Source organism: Mya arenaria, chromosome 12 (assembly GCF_026914265.1).
Source record: "Mya arenaria isolate MELC-2E11 chromosome 12, ASM2691426v1".
NCBI classification, from domain to species: Eukaryota; Metazoa; Mollusca; class Bivalvia; order Myida; family Myidae; genus Mya; species Mya arenaria.
The window spans coordinates 42,186,668-42,211,116 of record NC_069133.1 but is presented as its reverse complement, the minus strand read 5'-3'; the positions used below and the strand labels follow the sequence as shown (position 1 = coordinate 42,211,116).

Here is a 24,449-nt window from a genome sequence, read left to right as displayed (position 1 = left end):
AACTACATACCCAATATATCCCACCACGATCCTAACCATCTCTCCTTCGGGTGAGAACGGACCCTCCTCCTCATCATCATCATCTTCGTCGTCGCTGTCAGTCTCATCTTCATTCATAATAAATGCCTCATTTGCAGCACTATAGGAGTGTAGTGAATGGTTAATTATTTGCTGTAATGAGTTTGGAGAAAATTGGTCGTACATATTGGCCCGCGACATCTGAGCAAGGTGCGGAGTGGCGTGAGATCGAGAAGGGTACGAATGTTGGTTCGTTGGTGTTTGTTTTGCATTAAATTGTCCCTGAGATGTGCTCTTAATGAACGCTTGCTTCGGTTCGACTCTATTACGCGTAGGAACACTCGATGTTGCTGGCACATTTGAACACGAAATACTTTTCTGAAAAGGTACTTTGAACATGTTAGTAGCACCCGCTTCAATATAACTAGTCCCCACAGCTTGAATTTCATGATTTTCGGCGCCCACTGGCATGTGAAGACGTGGTCTTGATGATCGCGCCTTTAATTGATCAGCTTTTTTATTGTTATCAATCTTATCCATTCCCGCTAGGGGCCGAGAGGTTGGGTCATGGCTGGTGCCATCAGGACAATGACGATCCTGGTTGCTTATGTCTGCGAGAAGTTTGTCCATTTTCTCACTGTATTTGTCAGCACGGTGGCCACGTCGGGCACGGTACTTGGATTTGGCCCACTGGTAGTGTTCATCATCAGAGGAGTCGCTGCTGTTGTAGTTCTCTACCACCTAAAAAACAACAACATAATTATCATTGAGTTTCAACATGTAACAAAATTACACTCATCAAACGCACAAGCCTGAATTCTTGCACTAGTTCTTGGCATCATTTTTTGACATGGATGCTATATTATATCTAGATTTTGAGCAAGCCTTGAAAGTGTTTTACCAGTGCAGTGCTTAAGCTTATTATGGCAATTCATATTACGGCTTAAACTTGCAGCAAGATATAAAAAGAGACCTTGCATTAAAGGAATGTCACTTAAACAGCCAATTTAACATCTAAGTCTTAATATAGAAAATAACAAATCCAATCTATCTGCGAGACAAGGCTGCTCTCAATTTTGAACACAGTTATTTTTACTCTGTATATTACTTCCTATATCAGCAGTTAAATTATACATATGAATAATTTGAAAAAGTTGATCAGATATGATGATTAAAAAATCTGTTTCCTCACTTCACTTGACCATTGGTCAACCAATTTCATGCTCACTCAAGAAAGTAAAATGCAAAAATATAATAGTGTTACTAGAAAAACTTAAGTCAATGCAAACACTTGTCTGCTTTCTGTATTTGACCAAGTTGGCTTGCATAAAGAAAAAATGTTTTCCCCAGAGTGACATCACATAAAGATTACTTTCTTCTTTTTTTTCTTTTTAATGGACATTTTCGTTTATTCAAACAGTAGGTACAACAACATACACAAAACATGAAAGTAACATTCATACATACCTATTCTACTGTATCGTTTAAAAAACACTGTACAAATATCCATGATTTAGAAGTAAGAAAAAAGAAAGAAAAAAATAGACATGTAAGTAAATAAGGATTTCTTAACTTTCTATACAAATGCAAAATGGGCCGAAATAAGGCTACTTCCCAAAAGCCAAATTATGACAAAATTTCCCTATTTGCTTAATACCATGTATCAAAATTTAGATAATATTGTTCCTGATAAGGACGATAATATAGGATAATCTTACATGACTTGTAAAGCTGTCAAAATAGTGGAGTTCAAGTGAAATTGAGAAAACAAGACTATAAGCAATAGTATTAACAGAATATAACTTTTTTCCTTCATTACATAACCAATTTTGTTAGCTATTTAACCAATTTCATGATACAAGAATGTACAAATAAAAACAATTCCCATATGTAGATAGACTAAGTCTCTGTCCATTATTTGCTAAAAAGGTCTTATGAAGTTGAAATATATATGCATTTTGTCATTGGTAATATACATTCTTAGTTTTATGATTATATCTAACAGTTTTTGCCAAGTTATGCCAAATCACCCAGGTCCCTTATATAAATATTCATAATTGTTAAACCAATGCAAACGTTTACTAGTCACATGATTACGCTGGACAAACAACTGAATGTGGACTTTGATTCAATGTGTTCTCTTGATCAACAAAGAAGGCAATTATTGAGGGAGATTATATCAATTATCAGTGTACAAGTATAAAATCAACATTTTCAAGGATCCTCACTTACTCATATTAAGCAGCTCACACTATTGCATAAGGACTCATACTTTTGTCTTGGGTTTCGCACTTAATGAAATTCATACTTAAAAAAAAGACAAACTTTTATATAAAAAATTGTCATCTGCATTCACACTTTTTAGATTCAAGTATTCATCAAAAAACTTAAGTCATCTCCTAACTTAAGTCAATTTGAAATTGCCACTTCGCCCAAGTCACCCCCTCGGGAGAGCCCTGAATTTCTGAAGTTATGTTTCTCGCTGGTGATATTCTTATAATAACCTACTGTATTAATATCTGAAATACTTTATTTTCATTGATTTTATTGAATATACAAATATTTTTGTTACAAAAAAAAACAATTATTCTTTTTTTTTCAATATGGCTTCAAAAATCTTAGGAAATCAACTTAGGTTAAGAAAAGACTTAAAAAGCTTTATGAATGTGGGCCCCTGTTTTGTTCATACCTGGATGGTAAGAGTTCCTGTGGAGGTGCCGACCATGCAGACGACATCGTCATGGCTGTGTCGAGAGACGTCAAGTCCGTTTACTGAGATGAGGTAGTCACCGGGACGCAGACCCACTTTGTCTGCGGGGCTGTTGTTTACAATGCAGCTCAACACACACGGATGCTGACCTGAAGATGAACAACATTAATGTAAGACTTATATCTAGCACCGAATTACATTAATATTCACTTACAGCTAAGACAGAAAATATAAATGTAAACTAAAAGGATGAAAATAATCTAGTGGTATAGGTTTCCGCCTCTCTACCAAGGGGTTGTGGGTTCAATCCCCACCAGAGTGAGAGTGGTCTAGATGTTTAGTGTCTGCCCCTCTACCAAGGGGTTGTGGGTTTGAGAGTGGTCTAGTGGTATAGGTGTCATCCCTCATCCAAGAGGTTGTGGGTTTGATCCCCACTAAGGAAACTTCCTCATGGTCTCTTAAAAAGCAACACCAGTACTGGTTTCTACCTAGAAAATGGACTAGAAAGTAAATCTATAAGCTAAAAGCTTTAGTCACAATCAAGCTGAAAGAAATTACAAATTAACTACTAAACTAAAAAGTAAACTTATAGCCCCTAAAAACAATAGGGGAAAAAGGGGCTTGGGCCAATAGTCAATAATGTAATGCAATTCATGTAACTCAGTGCTCAAGACATATAAGTAGCTGAAAACATAAAATATCAATGTCAATTTGTTGCTAATGCAGAAAGATGTTGATGTTTATTACTTATAGATGGCAGTAGGACATTGACCTAATGTCAAAATATATATCAAACCCTTTGCTTAAATAAATATCTTTTCATGGAAGAGGAAAATATTATGTTCTACTTCTCAAACTAAAAACATTTTATTTTTCGTTCTTAAAAAGGAAGTTAACTTTTAAGACAATAAAACTGAAACTGGTGTTCAAAGTCATGCAACATTCTACATGAAGCGCTTAACAATTACTTGATCAGCAGTTTGGAATTTGGAATTACGTAAGTAATGCTAATTACATGGACAGGACATGATCATGCATTTGTAAATACACAGCAGTGCAATTACTGTATGGAAAAACTGCAAACCTATAATTATGTAAGCCGTCACTTTTGTACGTTTCGATAATAGTGCTTACAGTACAAGTATTAATATTCCTAAACTTGCATTTGCCAAAATAATTTGATAAATAGCAAGAGCGAAGACTGAAAAGACATTTCCTTCATGAACAAAGTGCATGTTAAAAGATAGGTAGAAAAACTGCCAACAAACTAAACTCATGTTAGATTTTTACTTTACTTGTCTCTTTTTCTTATTTTGACCTTAATAACAGTATAAACTAGATTTATGAAACTTGTTCCACCTTATGGACATTGTCATAGTAAAAATAAGGACATGTTCATTTCTTTAAAGGTTTACACATGGCCAACATTTAGGTTTTCACAGAACACCTATGGCAACGACAACAACACCAAAGCTATATCAACAACACAATGGCTACAACAACAACAGGGCAAAAAAAATGTTTTCTCCTCACCTTTTTATTGAAAAACAGACAAACTAAAAATAATCTATAAGTCTCATTGCAATCAGCATCAACCAAATTATATATTCTTAGTTAAAGGAATGAACTTAGCATACCCGAGATGGTAAACCCGTATCCAGACTTGCCGCGACTGACTTCCACTGTTTTGAGCCCATGGGCTGGGCGTTTCTTCCGCCGTCTTGGCTGATGAAGCTGCTGGGGAGGGTACATTGTCAACTCTGGAAAAATGGTATGCAAAATGTATTGCAGGCATAAGTACACAGCACTGATACCATTGTACTAAAAATAACTTATTTTGTGGATTCTACTGATCAAATTCACTATGGAATTATTCCTGCAACACAAATCATAAACAAGGGCCCACAATGCAAACCCCAATGCACTGTTTTTTTAAGAAATGAAAAAGGGCAATAACTGGACAATTATTAAGGAAGAGTTATGTGTGCCTTGCAAATGGTCAGAGGTATGAAGTGTATCAAATGTTATTTGAATATCTTGATCCATTTTGAGTAACGAGCAATGTATTAGTTTTTCCACATCAATGCCAATAACGCTGACGACAACGCGAAGGCTTAGATAATTCTTTAATATTATTGGAACAAACAAGCTAAAGTGTGTGTTTGTTTATTATAGTGTCACCCCTCTTAGTTAAGGGCCAGCCCATTGGGCTTATGAGACACCTACATTCGTGAACATCTTTACCCCGATTCCTTATCCCAAATGCCAGGCGCAATCGGTACCCCTCGATATAACTAGCTGCTGGGTTGGCAACCGGCCATGTCAGAACAAGCCCCTTGTGAGACTCGAACCTTCGACCTCCCGCTCCGTAGGCGGACGCCTTAACCACAAGGCCACGGAGACGGTAAAAAGCTATAAACTATGCTATATTTGGTGAATTCTACCAATTTTATCAACTGAAGTAATATTTCCTTAGCAAAAATCATAAAAAAATCATGTTGACATGTGATTATTTCGGGGGCTAAAAACCAAGGGAGATTATAAATGTCATGCTTATGAGTAGAACTGAGTAATTATTCTTGTGCAGGTAGTTTGAAAAGTATGAAAATGTATCACCACCTCCTCATTTCTATTTTTTTTCAATTCATCCATTCTCTTCATAATGGACAGGTTAATGATATTTTTTCTGAAGAGGAACATAAGAATTGTACTATTGGTCTGAAATGTAGCTGAAATACCCCATACGCGAAATGTTTTAAATTGTTCATGAATGATTCATGTTCTTTTCTTGAACTGTTCATGAACCAAGTGCATGAACTATTTGTGAACTATTCATGAATGTTAAATGGCCACTTTTACAAAAAATTGTGAAAAGATGAGTTCATGAACCATTCATGAACAAATGCAGCCATGAACTATTCATGAATTGTTCATGAACATATTTGTTCAAGAACCATTCATGAATGGTTCATGACTTAATGGGTGGCCATTTAACCTTCATGAATAGTTCATGAATAGTTCAATGAGTTCTGTTCATGGGTAGCTGTCTCACGTATTCCTTTTAAGACCCTGTTGACTTATGGGGATAACCCCCATTTCCCCATCTTTTTACGTTCTCTTTACAGCCTTAATTTGTTTTTAAACACCTTAATTTTCAATTCACAAATGTTGGACTTGTCCTCCTAGACACAAATGCCCTTAGAGAAGCACAAGGGGGTCTATGTGTGGGTAAAATGTTACATTCTTGAAGAAAAAATGCTTATCCTCACGGAAAACTTTCAAAAATGCAACGTATACCACTGTAACTACCATCATATTTTATTACTAAAAACTAAAAATAAAATATTATTACTATAAATTATATATTTTTTTATTAGTATTGTACAAGCTTCTGTTTTGTATTTTAGGTTATTTACCAGCTATCTTATTTTATTATGGACAGCCACACAAAATTTTTAATAATTACAAGAAATGCTTAGTTCATAGCTTCAGTGCACCCTACTTCAATAGGGCAAATATGGTATATCAAAAAGCGTCTGAAATTTGAATCCCTAATTGGAAAGTTAACTTTGATTTCAACTTCCCGAGCGGTACATTTAACACATGACTCACCGCACCATGCATCGTGAATGACCAATTTAACCGGAGTTAAATTCGCACTTGAATCCAAGTTTTCTGCTAAATTATCCCCATTCTCGACCAAATTATCCTCACAACCATCAAGAACTCTGTCTCTAGTTGCGTCACCAAACTGTTCACAAATATGTGTGTTTCTGTCTTTACCATTGTATTGCGCATTCACTTGTTTTTCCTTTCTGGTCAGATTGTTTTGTATTATGTTAACATCCTTAGGCATTTTACTGAATTGTTTCATTATGTTATCCATTTTTAAACCACTGTTATTTGTGTTAACATTAACATCAAGAACCACCATCATTTAATTTTGCGTCGTTTTTTTTCATCAATGCTAAACCACGTTTAACATCATAAAAAAACCTTTCATGGTATGTTAAAACGCTATAATTAACGTTAAAAAGGTTACACTGTTACATATCAAGTCATCCAAAGTTTACAAATCTACTGGTATTATAAATCCACACCATTTCCAACCAAGCATTTAATAGTAACCTATGATGCGAAATAGCCGTCAGTCACACAATATACCAATTCTGCATCCCAGTCGATCAACTTTGGTAATTCAAAATATGCAAGAGTTAATCGTCCAATCACTAATGAAAATTGCATTGCAAGTGCTTTTTAAAAAGCAGGTTGAATTTTCACTAATTTCCCCATATTTAAATTCCTTCTATTTTGAATAAAAAAAGAGCATCTTTTTCAAGTCTATTTCACTGTAAATGTATCAATGAGGAACACAATTTTAGCAAAGCAACATCACCCATTTTTTTCTGCTTTAAAAGCATATTAAATGCACCAAAGCATATATTCCTTTCGTTTCAATATAAAAATAATAGAACCATTACGAGCAATAATATGTTATAAACAGTTTATCTGATATATCAATCAATAGCTAAAAATCCTCCTTTATAATAGCCGATTAATGATTTATCACAGGAATTCAGTAAGCTTGAACCCTTTTATACTATTACACTAAATATCAACAATGTTATAAAAGAAATCGTAATAAGGAAAGCTACCAAAAGTTTACTTTTCTTCTTTCGTTCAAGTGAGATGGCTCATCATAATTTTGTGATAAAACATCCATTATGATTATAGATAGACTTTTCTTTAGGATCATAATACATAGTACTAAAAAGGTGAGACAAATTGCTTGTAACAAATCAATCTTATGAAAATAACTGCTATTTCCTTATTGCGCTTTATCAACAAACAAATTCTGCATAATCTAAAGGTGCACAATATTTATAGGTTGATGCCTGCCAGAAATATTTATTAATTATAATGCATTATCATGTTTTATTAATACATTTGACATTAATAATAAAAAGGATAATATTAGCCTTTATAAATATCTTTTTTAAATTAATAGCTTGATATATACTCTTTATAAACTTTTCAGTGTATATATATATATATATATATATATATATATATATATATATATATATATATATATATATATATATATATATATATATATATATATATATTAAGTGATTGACATGTGCCCACAAATTTCACAGTAAAAGGCTGAAAAATTGCTTATATTTTATAATCTGTACATAAACCATGTATTCTTTTTTATCATTAAAGTCAATTGCTTTAAACTTTATAAAATCATATATTGTGCCACTCTAAAGGGAATTGATAACATTTAATTTATTAAATGATAAAAACCATCAACAGCTCAAAACAGAGCTCTAAAGTAAATATTTTATCAATAATTTCAAAATGTTTACGCAAAAAAAGCTCTAAAGGTACTTTGCAAAAAAAGCTAAGTTCACTTTTTTTTAATAAATAATTATTGTTCAAAGAAATTATTTGTAATTTAAGGACATTTTTTAATTTTAAATGCAAAAATCATTTGATGAAATGTTGCCATTAAACATTTTCACACAGTTGCACATCTATAAATGTTTGTTTTTATCACAATAAATCCTTTTAATAGTCATTATCTTTACATATCTTTTTATTTAAGTTATTTTTTCCTCCAACCAAAATCACACCACTTATTAAGGAAGACAAAAGACCTTCTATATCTCTATACACATTCACCACAAAATTATTTAATGTTATCAACAAAATCAGAATTTTTCTTAAACATTCCAGCAGTTTACTTGTATATTTCACTGAATTTTGATTGTACAAACATCATTATTCAGCGCACTACATTAATTTCCCTTGGTCAACAAGCTCTTACAATAATTAACTAGCTTATCCAAATCTATTGCAAATTGAAATTCATGAGATGAAACTCAGTATTTGTATTATCCTAAAAGTTTACCTATTTTTCTGTGATTGATATGAATGTACATTCTGTGGGATCACAAGCAAAATGAAATTATAAATCCTCATAATTTTAAAAACATTGTCACTTTTACAAAATAAATGACTTTTCCCTTGGACCCCACCAAAATGACATTTTTTTCAACATATTTACTTCCACAATGCAGAAATCTTCCTAACAAATAACTAATCAGATATATAACCAATCTGTGAGGTGTTGTTTATACCATAAATTATAATAATAAGTAACAAATAAAACCAAACCCCATTTCACTATAATGGTCAAATTCAGTAATGGGCCATAACTCTTTAACAAAGTGGCGGCAAAAAAAAACACAAAATGAGTAAAGCACTTTATATGTACACAAACAATTCATGGTGATCATATACACCAAGTTTCAGAATAATCGATCTTAAGCTATGGAAATTCAACCTTGGCTCAACAAATAAGTTACAACAGACTTCCTCCCAAACAGAAAGACCAACCAAACGCTTGGTGACTCCAATATACCCCCCTTAAAAATTTCTATGGGGGGTTATAAATTATTGTTAGGATGCAGAAAACACAGACTCACATTGAATTATAATATGTTCAATACAATTTTATGTAATTTAAAAAAATATATTTAATACTTGGGAGAACCAGACAGCCTTCCATTTCAATCATTGTTCTTTTTATATAACCAGGGCTTCATTAAGAACTTGAAACTTGAAGTATGAGCTTCCTTGACATCAATATTGGAAGTTTTCCTCTGAAACATGGCAGTTTATGCCTCTCAAACTCTAAGAATTTTCCAACTTCACAAAATTGCAGTTATAAAGGGTGTTGGGCTACATGTATCTACAGTTAAGTGCAAAGCAATGAGTGAGATGTAAATCAATGTCATTAATTTCAATCAGTTCAAAGTTCAAAGGGAAGTAACTGATGCACTGATTAAGCACATTATACACAAGTTGACCAGTAAAAATATGTACAATTTTATAAACAATTATTCAACTTTTTATCTCAGAGTCCGGCACCTAGATGTATGATCAGGTAGTCTTGACTACCAAAGTATAAGCTGTCTAGAGTTAAACTTTGCTTTTCAACTTTTTCATATAATAATGTATCTTCATAAGCGCGCAAAAAAATGTAGTTAATGGTGGAAACAAGAGTGCAGTGAAGCAAACGCTTGTCTATTCTTTTTTTACAGTCAAACCTCAATAATTAGCAAAAGTAATGTGCTAATTTTGTTTCCGCTTTCCTTCTTACTGTACTTACTTCTATGACATTGCTTGCCAAATTGAAGTATGTGTACGAGAATCAGCCTGATGCAATTAATTCAGGAGGGAGAGTGACACACGAGGAAAGAACAACATTAAAGAAGCAGTTTGAAGCAAAATTGAAAACATGCTATTTATGTAAGCAAAGAATAAATAAAAGATTCCTGTGTCGTATCATGTGTAATATGTTTCAATTAAACGATTCTATATGTAAAGATTTGTCTTTTTGAGCATTAACAGTCTACCAATTACATACATCAGTTGGTGGTTAAATATTTTTTTCGGGCAGGTACTGTAAATTTTCAATAACAGTAGCCTGAATGGCTGGTTAGTTTAAAAGACAAAGATTGAGGAAGTATAGGTGTTTTTAGTTTTATTTGAATATCTTAAACAATTTTTGAGTTATGGCCAAGGTAAAGTGCACAATAATGATGCCAACAACAATGAGTGACACAACTCACCAAGGCATAGCTAAAGCAGTACATAACTATTTTTCTTTGGGAAAAGAATCCTACAACAACAACATGCAGGGTGTCCAACAAGAATCTCAATACTGGGAAATGTTGGTATGACTTAGGGAAAAGTTGGAAGTTTCCCGAGGAAGTGACCCATACCACTCTTTGGCAAGACATAGTTATTTGGTCGAGGTCTCCAAAGCTGGCTGTATTGATGGAGCTAACGGTACCCTGGGAAGAGAGAAGTGAGGAGGCGAACAAGCTGAAGAAGGGGAAATATCAAGCCATGGTGAACACATGTAGAGAGAGGGGTTGGAAGACGTGGTTTCCCAGTGGAAGTTGGATGTAGAGGCTTTCCATCACAGTCAGTGTGGAAAAAAGTGGGAACTATGGGCATCAAAAGATGAGTCAGAGAGGCTGTTGTCTACGCTTTTGGGAGAGCTGCAGAGAGAGCATCCAGTTGGCTATGGCTACTACGCAGTGAACCAACTTTAGACACAGACGAGGTAGTGACTGATCACCACTACCTGCCCCGCCATCTAGAGGGTGTACTGAGATACGGGGCAAAACCCCCAGTGACAGATGGGCTGAGGATATCTATGGAAAGCAGTACATCTATATTTGTTATACTGAGCTTAAAGTATACCTGTTACCTGTTTTTAGTTTTAAAATGGTACGAAAGTGATTGAGTACGAAACCCCTTTCAATTCAACTGACAGATGTATAAACACAAATTCATTTTAAAAAGAATCTCAGCCAAAACTACAAAACACAGAATATGTTAACTCACATTAATTTATCAAGTAACTATTACAAATAGTGTATATAATGAAAGTATAAACAAAGTACACACAGTTCAATTTATATCAATAAAATTCTTTTCAATTTGATTTCAACAACACGCACCTGTTTGTTTACATTGGTAATTTTAGAAAAAGCTTGGGTTCTGCTCTTGCAATTGTAGAAGGAAGTGGTCCATAGATAAAGCAGATTCTACCTCATATGTGTTTTGTATTTGAGATTTGCATTTTGCATATAAATTTGCCAACAATTAACTTGTTTCGTTCAAATTTATTGTTTTGTTTTCAGCGGCTAAAGATGGCCGACGATTAAATTCGGTCACGTGATAAAATCTGAGCATCTCATTGGTTTAAATATTACAGTTCCAGTCATGTTTAAAGTGCGGATTTCTGCGGTCCTTCTTTGTATTACCGATTAAAGTTGTTATATTGCCTAGAGAATGTTATATATAGTCTGGTGATAGACGGCTTTTATACTTCATTGGGCAAAATGAGTTCAAATTAAAAAATTCGAAAGGATGGGATGGGGGTCTTGTTTGACCGCCGGTTAGCATTTTGCTCTGCTTTTGTCTTGTTTAAATTTGAAACCATTTGTGTCTCGCATCAGTAAAACTTTTATGTTGATATGTATAATATATATGTTAAAGGTACTGCTTGAGGCGGCGTTGATAGCATCGTCAGCTTTATATCATACAGGCAATAATTGAATATGATTAAGTCTTGATGAATCTTGATGAAGTCTAATATGGTCCACGGTTAGTCTAAAATAATAGACGTGTTATACGGGATTCTTCCTTCTTGAATTATTTGCCATATCAAAATTCGTAAAAAAATCCGTCAACGTACAATTATTTGGACTAGGTACACGGTGTACCTAGGAGTAGGATTTGTTATTGGTCCCAGGATGTACATATAAGGTCCATTGGACGTATTTATATTTTTATATTAAAGCCTCTTAGTTAATGAAATTCTTCGATTTTTTAAACAACGCATTCTTCAAATACACTCCTTTTTCTTGAAATTTATTCATATGCCTCTACGAATCTGTTGCTTGCTTATTATCATTTTTTAGTGTAGAAACATTGTTGTTGGTGGGGGCTTTTAAATTCAACTTTGTTGACAAATTAAGATGCTTTATGGATACGACTCTAGGTTAAGTTTATTTCTTGTGCAGACAATAATATAATAGCATCATACACAGAATTATTAAGTAAAAACGAGTTAAACCACTGAACATTTCAAGGAAATAGTTTCCTCGTAGCCCATTAGACATCATACATGTTGTCTGTACCACTTGTAGCGCCTTGAGGTTGTATGACATTTTTTCGATAAAAAATGGTTACATTTATAAATACAGAAACACATTTTCTTCCAATTGAAATGGTTACATAACGATGCAAAGTCTAAAACAATGGGTGGTGGGGGGGGGGGGGGGGTGCTGTCTGTTTTGTTTTGTTTTTGTTCGAAGAACCATTTATTGTGAGTGTATACTACTATTTTTTTAACGTCATTACCCAATCTCAATTCTGGTTAAACTTTCACTTTAAACGTGTTTGAATATACCGACCGGTCATGTTGAAAATGCGTGTAGAACATGCAACCTTTTCTCTGTTCATGTAATAGGAATTGAATTTCACTAGTTCACATTTAAATTTTGTTACAACAAAAAAAAGAAGATAGTTTGTATTGTAATAGTCACGATACTTTTAAAGCTGCACGAGGCTTTTTTGCGAAAACCCATAGAAACCAGTTATATAAGACTGCTGACAAAAAATAGATCGCAGATTTTTTTTATTCAAGTCCAAAAATTGATGTTTTATGCATTTTTTTTAACCGTTGGTAAATGTGTAAGCCATAAAACATTACTTTTCGAACGGTAATATGAAAATCTGCGATCTGATCTTTTGTCAGCAATCTTCAGTTTATCATTGGTTTGCAGATATTTACGCCAAACATTAAATTGCTTTTTCCAAGCCAAAAATAAAAAAAAGTTGTAAAAATGGTAAATCTGTGAGAGTGCAGCTTTAATTATTGTCCATTGCTTATCTGCACTCATAAATCAACTTTGACAAAATTATCCTTATTCTGTAAATATGTCTTCTTTAGTTGAAGCAGCACACAGTTAAAACATTGCTGACGTCTCTGTGTATCTAACATTTCGTATATATATTTCTCAACTTATTCTCTTGTTTTGCCACTTGCTCTGAATGAGCATTGACTAACATTTTGTGTCCATTATTTTTCTTCTTTACGTTTTAATAATAATTAATTCATCAACAATATTTTTGCTTACTGTGTTCGTTGTTTCAATTACTCGACAATTTAAGCTGTTCTCCATTTTAACACAAGAAATAGAAAGCATATGGAAGAACACACATTTATAAACTTGTTATTCTACGAAACAACTTATACGGCGACAAATAATAAAAAAAAATATCCGATTATGATGAAACTTTGTGGCAGTGTCTCTCAGCATGACTGCCCAGGCCAAGTTCGATCACCAGACGAATCCTCGCAGAAACACAAGAGTTATGTCCCGTTTACCTAAAGATTGGTTTGTGCAAAGTGCAGACAATATATACACGCATTTACAGTTTAATCATTTTGAAAATTGCGGACAGTTGTTTATTGGCATGTCCATTTCAATGAATCGCCATCATAAAACTGAGTTATTTCCCTTTGCGTTGAATTTGCGTTGCATTTTATTTGTATGTGTACACGTTTTGAAACTATAAGAAAGAAATACATAAAACGGTATTATTATTTACGTCCGTATGTTTTTAAGTTCATTGAACTGTTAAACACAAGAAATAAACAAGAACTTATAAAACTATCTTTATTTGTTAAACAAGCTCTGCGTATTAGAAGATCAACTTTAAATATTGATTTTTAATTATAATAGTTTTGTTCATTTTCACCTGATTTGAATATATACTTTTTTTTAAGGTATTTATGATTCTATCTCATAGAATGTATCACCTATGTCATACCATGTGTTTGTTTATTTATTATCCATTTGTGGTTAAGAAGATGATGTACATTGTACAAGTCTTAATAAAATATCTGTTCTGTTCTGTTGAAAATACAGTAGGCTTTATTTTTCTTGTTAACCGGATTAAGTTCTCCGCAATTGTGCCCCTTTTTCATCAAAATTGTTACTGAGGATGGATGTTGTCAACAGGCGAGATAACTCCAGTTAGTAGTTCCAATCACTATTATTCCCCTTGCACTCAATAAATTTATATAATTGGCATGATTATTAGATGGGGTATACTAATTATACTGTGCAATTTTAATAACATTAGTACAACAACATACGAACAAAGTAATGATAGCTTTTAATCATGGTCAATAAGAAACGTACACAATACAGCACATACTTGTCAATTCAATTCATGCAATTCTAACAGCGGTATGTGATTCGAATGTTAAATTATAAATCAGTATTGTGACACTTATGTAGACAAACTTATTTTCTTAATATTATTTTCGCCCAACCAATCGTTTGCTTGAATTAAGGGTCATGTTTCACTTTATTCCGAACCATTATCGATAGTTACATATTTGCCATATAGAAATGGGCGACATTTAAGCTTATCTATGATGACACCAAGCTAAAAATACAGCCTCAGTGTTGGATTCCTTGGTCACCATCTTCAACAATGTTTGTAAGTTCCTTAATGTGTGAATGGTCCCCGTGAATCACTTCCCGTAAAAACTTCACATAGTCTGATTTTCCGACTGTCGAATTGCCTTCAACCACTTTGATTCCTACCGGCACCTCGATTCCAATCGCCCCAGGTCTTCGCACCTTCGTATCGAACTCATCCTCCGTGACGTCAAGTGACGTCTCTAGACTCTGTGACGCCTCAAGGTTTGACGTAATCACTTGCTGCGCCACCGCCCATCTGTCCTCGAACGGAAGCAAGTCCGCTACGTAGCTCACCATAATATACCCATTGGGATCGACGACGCCTTTAAGCCCCTTCTCAAACCGATCTTTCACTAACTTCCGTGCCATTTTCTTATCATTTCGCGCCTCCGCGGACATAACTATTTCCTTAACCCATGGCTTTTCTAGTGTCTCCACCGGAAGTTGAGTGCCGGGTTCTCTGTTAATCCGAATCGGCGGAGACTTGACGTCAGACCAGAAATGGGTAAAGTTTTTAAGAATAGTTGCCGTCACTTGGACGTCATTTTTTGTCATCAGGGGCGCCGTCCAGACGAACTTAGCTTCTATCTTTGAAAAACCGTCTTTGTGGGCGATGGTGTCCAGGGAATTTCCGCACGTCATCATCCTCACATTTTCCACCTCTCTGATGTACGTTCCTAGAGGCTCGTCTTTATAAGATTCGCCATTTTTATTCGGCAGCGGCCGCACTTGTAACATCAGTCCCCGGAACATCGCCCGCACATAACTGTGTACCCTTATGGATATGACGCTCCCTGGACCATATGACGTCACGTTCACTGTAATGGAGTAAGGGCACGAGGTGTTCTGGGGCCGCAGCCGCTGCCCACCTTTCATATGAACCGGAAGTAAGTTCACGCATGCGCTTCTTGGTGGTCCGCTTGGAAATGACGTCACCAGCTGAAACGCGCTTAAGACAATTACAAACACAGTTTTAACTGTCAATAAATCCATGTTCATTTCGATTTTGTGTTGTTGTTTTTTTTCTATCTACACCATCATGTTATTTCAAAATTAAATTTTAAACTGTTGTTTGTGATATCAAAACACGGAAACACTCTGATTTTATCAATATCAATAAATATTGCCTCCGGGTATTTTAATAGCGCAGTCGATGAGTTTTGACTTCTATAAATACTCACGCAATAAGTATTAAAGTGACACTCTTATTCAAAATCATTTGGATTTAAAGCTGCACTCCCACAGATTGACCATTTTAACAACTTTTTTTATTTTTTGTCTTGGAAAGAGCAAATATCTTCAAACCAATGATATAAGATTGCTGACAAAAATTCAGATCGTAGATTTCATATTTCCGTTCGAAAAAAATTCTGAACAGTTTAAGAAAATATGCATAAAACATCAATTTTTAAACTTTTGTATAAAAATCTGCTATCTGATTTTTTGTCAGGAGTCTTATAAAACTAGTTTCTATGGATTTTCGCAAAAATTGGCTCGTTCCATGACAAAGAATAAAAAAAAGTTTTCAAATTGTTCAATCTGTGAAAGTGCAGCTTTAATGATCAAAACAAAACAAAAACACATATGGTTTACGTACATATAAACACAATAGTAGCGCTTTTTAATTGGGGATTTTTGTGGCCATGTCGCTACATGCTGAGAGAAGAGTTGCGATTTATTCGTTATATTTTTGAATACAAAAAAAAATATACATCGAAATTGCGTTAGTAATTTAGTGGAATGACAACGTATGATCAAATGGATGAAAATGAGCCAAAACTTGAAACACAGTCAACCCTCAATTATGTCCACGCGCACCGCCACAACCAGAACAGGTACGCTTCAATATACAGTGTGTGTATTCCACGTTATAAATTGCGTCATAAATGCTACGTCGGAAGGCAATATTTAAACAGACTTTAAACAAAAATAACTTTCCTATTTTCTCTCACCATTTTAAATGAAACATAGCGCAGTTTAAGTCGCTTACGGAGCCCCGCCTTCGGTCTTTTACCAGAGTTTGATTGAGAGTTAAATAGTTTCTTAAAACACTTCGACAAACCTTTTCACAATACGACCGTCTGACGGAGCACTGTCAAAAGATTATTCTGGAGTGTTTGATGAAACTAATCACCTTATCAAACTCCAATAATAAAACGAAGGCGGGGCTCTTTAAGCGTCATAGACTGTTTCATTTAAGATGGTGTTGTAAAAGAAACGTTATCTTTGATTTAAGTCTTCATTTTAAGCAAAATTTAGCCTTCTGATGTAGCATATATGACGTAATTTATCACGTGGTATACACACAGTGAATATAACCGTCTAACACTCTCAATGCTGGAGGCGTGCGTCGAACAGACGCAGTAAACGTAGTAGTCGCAACCGCGTCGACGCGTTCATGGAAATAAATAACAAAGAATATGTCGTATTTTAACGTGGCTCACTGTCCATTCGACGATCATATAATAATTCAATACCTTTCAACTTTTTGAAATTACTGTAAAGGTGTTTAATTATTAGCATTATTTATTAATCTACTACTAGACTCGTATATGAACTGATGCAAATTGCTTCCATTAAAGGCAACCTTCAACCAGCTTACAAACAGAAACCATGAAACTGACTTAAACAACAGAATGGCATAATTCGTAATGTTAATACTTATCAGTAATCAGTCAATAAAAAGTGTTCTTCGTTTAGAATAGCTCTTACTATCACGATTTCGTTAAAGTTCGTCCCGAAAATCATGCCATGGGGACAACGACCATCTCGACGATTTATGGCACTGCCTTTAATGGCTTATCATTTCGTTTCTATAAGCAGTTAATGACGCTTAAAGGTAGCCTAAGATAACCGTACCGTAAAACGTTATATGAATCGTATTTTTTTCTTAATCAGACTTTTGTTCTGACATATGATTCTTTTCCGTTTTAGTATATATATAATTGTATAGGGATATAAAAGATAGCTAATTGTAGTTTCTAGCTCTAACGGCCAAAGGAAAGTATTGCTATCGTTATCATTCCAATCTTTTTTATTTGCATAGTCTTAACTTAAAATGGTAATATTGGCACTGTTAGACTTTTGCAAAATATCATTGATTTCTGCAGTTAAACGACTATACCCCCAGCACAGCTATTGAAAAAGTGTCTTCTTATGCTTGTAAGCGGATCGTGCACGAGAATTTCGAGTAATCCCACTAGCCGATACATTGTATTTAGAAAGGCTATACTGATAATCTAATGTGTATCGTTCGGAAAAAAATATTTCTATTTATCAATTTATAAATCTGTATTTATTCATTAATGCATTTAAATCCTCACTAATATATGCAATACACTTATCGTCGTATAAGTCAGATACAGTTACTAGTTTTTTCGTCATTTCGTAGAGAAAAACTCATACTGTATCTATTATTTAGACTTCTTTCAAGACGAGGACAATCACAAATAATGGCAGTACGTTAATGAAAATTTATTCCACAGAGTTATAATTTCAGTTCCTACTATGTTGTTCCACTAAGAGTGATATACGTAGAAAACTTGGAATTGAATCAAACTGGATTAGCTTACTTATATTTAATAATTTATATCAGATGCTAGTATGAATTTTTTTGCTCATGTACGTTTGTGACTTGGCCATATTAACATTTATTTTGTGTAATCGGCCAAAGGCAAAATGCTGATTGGCAAATAAAAAACTTGTGACCTGTTTCAAACAAAATAAATGCATACTTCGCCCCACCAGGACAGTACACGCTATATTAACATAATTCATCTAATCAGTGCCAGGACACCAACCACTCTATATTTTATATATATATATATCCAAACAAAAAAAGACTGTGGAAGGATTATATTGTATTCAAACAATGTATTCTAGCCCCTGGACATGTGTACAATTAGGTTTGAGTGAACGGAGTCATATGTGGTCAACCTTGCATGTATACACATGTGCTAGCTATACCTTGGTCAGTTGAAGCAGGAAAGCGAACAAAAAAGAAGAAATTATAGTGGCTGCCATGAGGATAATTTTGTCTGTTTCCAGGTATTTCTTTGGGATTGTGCTTGGATTTATTATTGTATCGGACTATGCGGAACTGTTTCCATTTAGTTTTCGTTTTTTTTTCACTTGCTGGTTGTGAAACAAATCGTTCAGGGCATTTGATCATTCAAAAGGTACCAGCTAAACAGTTAAAAAAGCGTAATATTTACAAGAATGTCAGCTTTATCTACATTTTCCTGTCGAACGATTTTATATATGATTGCTCTGTCCGGAAGTATTTAAAATCAGTTTTATATAGTTCAAATAGTCGCTGACGTTTCTCCACGATTCATTGACGCATACCCACGACGTATTGACCTTCGCCCTATGCAGCTGCCATGGACACATCAACGAAAGGTAATTTTGCTATTTTATTACTATTTTGCTTTTGTATTGGAATGAGTTTAAACCCAAACCATCTCTTTTACATTTTAGTTCTGGCACTATCTGCACTATCATGTCAGTAACACTCGGAAGAGGAGTTGACATTTAACAGAGATATATAGATTTCCCATTACAAAGTCAATCTTAAACTGTTTTCTCCAAATAGGTCACTTTATATTTCAAAAGCTTATCATTTATGAACTACAATAAAATGGGAAAAATGAATTCAGTACTCATGTTCATAATGAAATCAATAATTGTTTGAGAAAAAAAATAGTCTTCGTAATAATAATAAAAAAATACAGAATTTTAGAATAACAAGGGCTTTTCCTGATAGCTTAAGAAATACATCAAGTTTTTTTCATTATACTAAGTATTTGTTTAAGTAAAAAAATATTGAAAAAGTGACTGCATCAGTTAAATGGTTCAGCACTTTCAGCATCTATGGTACCGGAAATGTCCAATCATCCAACCGGAAGTGATGCCCCTGCAGTGGAGTTGGCTAGGTGACCAGATGGCTGTTAGCGACCACTGACTGATGATGACTCAGCATCTATGGTACCGGAAGCGTCCAATCATCCAACCGGAAGTGATGCCCTTGCAGTGGAGATGGCTAGATGACCAGATGGCTGTTAGCGACCACTCAATGATGATGACTCAGCATCTATGGTACCGGAAATGTCCAATCATCCAACCGGAAGTGATGACCCTGCAGTGGAGTTGGCTAGGTGACCAGATGGCTGTTGGCGACCACTCACTGATGATGACTGGGCTGTATCAGGTGAACAGTGTATCATCGATGAGGTTAAACAATCGTTAAAAATATTCACATATAATTTGCACATTGTTTTATACTTTTTTGTATCTTGACCATTCATTATGGTCTGTACATTGCAACTGTTGTTTTAGGAAATGCACTTGTAATTTGGATGTGTTTATTTTTTTCTTTGCTTCAATAAAGGAACCTTTATTTCCGCGTTTTGTAAAAAAGCATTCTGGAAAAAGAACTTACAAACGTTCTAGATGATGTATTTAAACAATCCACAAACTCACGTGTGACTTGTTCAGATTTATTTGCATTGTACTACATGTACTAATTCTTAGGACATAAACAATTTTTCTATAACGTTGGCCTTATCTTAATAACCTTACAACTTTGTGCACGTGTCATCAGCGACAATGTTCACATGAATAGCAAGGCTCATTTATTTGATTGTAAATTATATTTGTTTGTTACTATTGAAATAAGTAACTGCATCTGTTCAATGTTACAGCGTCCACGGTACCTGAAGTGGCCTACCATCCACCTGGAGGAGACGCCCTGAAGTGGCCTACCATCCACCTGGAGGAGACGCCCTGAAGTGGCCTACCATCCACCTGGAGGAGACGCCCTGAAGTGGTCAACCATCCACCTGGAGGAGACGCCCTGAAGTGGCCTACCATCCACCTGGAGGAGACGCCCTGAAGTGGTCAAACATCCACCTGGAGGAGACGCCCTGATGTGGCCTACCATCCACCTGGAGGAGACGCCCTGAAGTGGTCAACCATCCACCTGGAGGAGACGCCCTGAAGTGGTCAACCATCCACCTGGAGGAGACGCCCTGAAGTGGTCAACCATCCACCTGGAGGAGACGCCCTGAAGTGGCCTACCATCCACCTGGAGGAGACGCCCTGAAGTGGTCAACCATCCACCTGGAGGAGACGCCCCTTGCAGTGGAGTTGGCGAAGATGCGTAATGCAGCTACAGTAGCAGTCAGCTTTGCGTAAGCTTAAGTGACCAACTTCGTTCTCGTAGACAATATTTGTCAAAATATAATATTTTTAAATAAAAAGTTTCACAAGGTGGGAGGAGAGGGGTGGGGTGGGGGGCTTCAGTTGTATAAGTCTAAAGGTGCTCTAAAATAAACTGGTAGGAAAGGCTCATGAAATGAGAGTGCAAAAGAATATAAAACTGATTTAATTCATATGAATATATTTGTTTAATAAACATAATTTAATTGATTTCGATTGATATTTCTTTATAACTACTTTAATTCACATGTTTAACAATTGTTTATTTAATTATGATACTTGCTTATTTTGTATATAAACTACTACCGTATTATATCATGCATAGGACGCACTTTTTTACCCCCAATCCTCGTCTTAAAAATTGCCTGCGTCCTTTCTATGCTATTAGAATTTCATCTGTTTTTTTCCAAGTCCATTTCAGGTCGAAAATATCGGACCGGGGAAGAACGCGGTAATAGTAAGTATCTGTACTGCGTTACCGAAGAGAACAACTGACATAGGTAAAATCACGCAAGTTAACACACGCAGAAATATATTGAATGTTTACTTTAAAATGATTTATTGAGAAATAAATTGAAAACAAACATGAGTGTTTGCTTTTTTATAAAAGGGACGCTACTCACAAAAACTCGATGTGAGTCAGCACTTTAACTGGATTGAGTTATAACGGCAACGGAAAATCGGGAAACGAGGTAAATATCAATTAATTGTGTTCATGATTTTAATGTTTCGATATTTTACAAAACATTTGGGTTGTATGTTACTGTTTTAAAAAATTAATAAAGGAATGTGCATAATGCAAAGTAGCATTATTGTCACTATCAAATCTTTTCAAATGTGCGAATGTGTGAAAAACACCCGCTGTCTGTCATTAGAAAAACATCAATAGAACAAACTATTGCGATGGTAATTCCGTATGGTTGTTTGTTCGCACTTAACCCGATGTGCCTTCCGCTGGCAAGGCTAATTACCGACATGCATTAATTATGCCAACATGCTTTAATCCGTGCAGCGACAAGCCTTATCAAAACAATCAATAGTTTTGACAATACACAGTTTTGTTGCGATTGCAACGGTTGCAACGGTTGACTGTCATTAAGAAGGCATGTCGGGACTATTGCAACGGTTGCAACGGTTGCAACGGTTGACTGTCAGTCGGGACTATTACGGCATTTGTATAAGTCTTATAATATGCGTGAATGTTCTCAAAATATCAAGACATATATCATTGTTGTGTATGCTAAATTACGACGATAATTATCGAAATACACAAGACAGTTATCGAAATATGCTTTATATACAATTTTTTGGTTGTCTTTTACTTCAATATATGTTATAAATTCTTTACCAACCTCAATTTTTCGGCTCCGATTTTGACATTTTTCCGCTGCGTCCTATCTTTAATATTAAGGGTTTTTACCCGTTTTCTCAACTATTTTTTTGCCTGCGTCCTATCTATGCTAGCGTCCTATACATGATATAATACGGTAATTGAAATAAGTTACTGCATCGGTTTTTCATATAAATATCAATGTTACAGTGCCCAGGGTACCAGAAGTGGCTAACCATCCTACCGGAAGAGATGCCCTTTGCAGGGGGAGTTGGGGAAGCTGCGCAATGCTGCTACAGTGGCAGTCAGGTTTGCGTAAGGTTATGTGGACAACTTCATCAACAAAGATATGTATTATTTTTCTCACTTTTTTGTATAAGTTTTTGTTTGCACTATTTGGCTCAGCATTGTTTTGTTTTTTTAAACAATTCATCTTAATAGAATGTTTTCACTAAGTAGGTCACTTTATATTTCATAGCCTTATGATGAATTTATTAAAATATATGGATTAATTTTTAAAAGGTTCTTATTAAATCAATTATGTTATTAAACATCAATGATTCTTCGAATTAATGATTCTTTTTTTAAATACATGAAAATTGAAAAGGCATTTTCTGTTGGTTTTAGAAATCTTACAGTGAAAATGCTAAAAGGTGCCAGCATCCTTTCCCAAGACGTCTTTAACCGAACCCAAGTAGCAGAAAATGTTTATTTCATGTTCGTGTATGTCAAAATGTAATATTTTTTAATAAAAAGTTTCACATTTGGGGGAGGTGGGGGGGGGGGGGGGGTGAGGTTCATTTGTATAAGTCTAAACGTGGTCTAAAATAAACTGGTAGGAAAGGCTCGTGAGATGAAAGTGCAAAACAAAATAAAACTGAATTTATTCATATGAAAATATTTGTTTAATAAATTTAATTTAATTGATTTCGATTGATATTTTTATAACTACTTTAATTCACATGTTTAACAAATGTTTATTTAGTTATGATACTTGTTTTTTATATATAAACTACTAGTTGAAATAAGTTACTGCATCGGTTTTTCATATAAATATCAATGTTACAGTGTCCAGGGTACCAGAAGTGGCCAACCATCATACCGGAAGAGATGCCCTTTGCAGGGGGAGTTGGGGAAGCTGCGCAATGCTGCTACAGTGGCAGTCAGGTTTGCGTAAGGTTATGTGGACAACTTCATCAACAAAGATATGTATTATTTTTCTCATTTTTTTGTATAAGTTTTTGTTTGCACTATTTGGCTCAGCATTGTTTTGTTTTTTTAAACAATTCATCTTAATAGAATGTTTTCACTAAGTAGGTCACTTTATATTTCATAGCCTTATGATGAATTTATTAAAATATTTGGATTAATTTTTAAAAGGTTCTTATTAAATCAATTATGTTATTAAACATCAATGATTCTTCGAATTAATGATTCTTTTTTTAAATGCATGAAAATTGAAAAGGCATTTTCTGTTGGTTTTAGAAATCTTACCGCGAAAATGCTAAAAGGTGCCAGCATCCTTTCCCAAGATTTCTTTAACCGAACCCAAGTAGCAGAAAATGTTTATTTCATTTTCGTGTATGTCAAAATGTAATATTTTTTAATAAAAAGTTTCACATTTGGGGGAGGGGGGGGGGGGTGAGGTTCATTTGTATAAGTCTAAACGTGGTCTAAAATAAACTGGTAGGAAAGGCTCGTGAGATGAAAGTGCAAAACAAAATAAAACTGAATTAATTCATATGAAAATATTTGTTTAATAAATTTAATTTAATTGATTTCGATTGATATTTTTATAACTACTTTAATTCACATGTTTAACAAATGTTTATTTACTTATTATACTTGTTTTTTATATATAAACTACTAATTGAAATAAGTTACTGCATCGGTTTTTCATATAAATATCAATGTTACAGTGTCCAGGGTACCAGAAGTGGCCAACCATCCTACCGGAAGAGATGCCCTTTGCAGGGGGTGTTGGGGAAGCTGCGCAATGCTGATACAGTGGCAGTCAGGTTTGCGTAAGGTTATGTGGACAACTTCATCAACAAAGATATGTATTATTTTTCTCACT

General features: G+C 34.6%; 2 protein-coding genes across 8 annotated transcripts in view; both read right to left on the bottom strand.

Annotated features, from left to right (window-relative positions):
* The window catches only part of LOC128211188 (regulator of G-protein signaling loco-like), a 62,112-nt gene extending 50,658 nt beyond the window's left edge, over positions 1 to 11,454 (bottom strand). For 2 of the 7 annotated variants that reach the window (XM_052915650.1, XM_052915651.1), the window contains exons 1-4: positions 6,341 to 6,623; positions 4,366 to 4,488; positions 2,708 to 2,877; positions 11 to 759 (exon numbers count right to left, since the gene is read on the bottom strand). In XM_052915650.1, coding sequence (XP_052771610.1) covers positions 11 to 759; positions 2,708 to 2,877; positions 4,366 to 4,488; positions 6,341 to 6,614 — 1,316 coding nt within the window. In that variant the 5' untranslated portion in view covers positions 6,615 to 6,623. Of the gene's footprint in view, positions 1 to 10; positions 760 to 1,485; positions 1,600 to 2,707; positions 2,878 to 4,365; positions 4,489 to 6,340; positions 6,629 to 11,277 lie in introns of those variants that run through there. The other 5 variants (XM_052915654.1, XM_052915657.1, XM_052915656.1 and 2 more) reach the window with 5 other exon arrangements.
* A 3,102-nt stretch (positions 11,455 to 14,556) lies between these two features.
* On the bottom strand, positions 14,557 to 15,851 carry LOC128210244 (uncharacterized). The gene has a single exon (XM_052914461.1). The coding sequence runs from the start codon at positions 15,820 to 15,822 to the stop codon at positions 14,800 to 14,802; it is 1,023 nt and encodes a 340-aa protein (XP_052770421.1). The 5' UTR covers positions 15,823 to 15,851; the 3' UTR covers positions 14,557 to 14,799.
* Positions 15,852 to 24,449: the final 8,598 nt, after the last annotated feature.

Excerpts from the sequence above, each read along its gene's own strand:
- LOC128210244 (XM_052914461.1), bottom strand. The coding sequence starts at position 15,822 with ATGAACATGGATTTATTGACAGTTAAAACTGTGTTTGTAATTGTCTTA.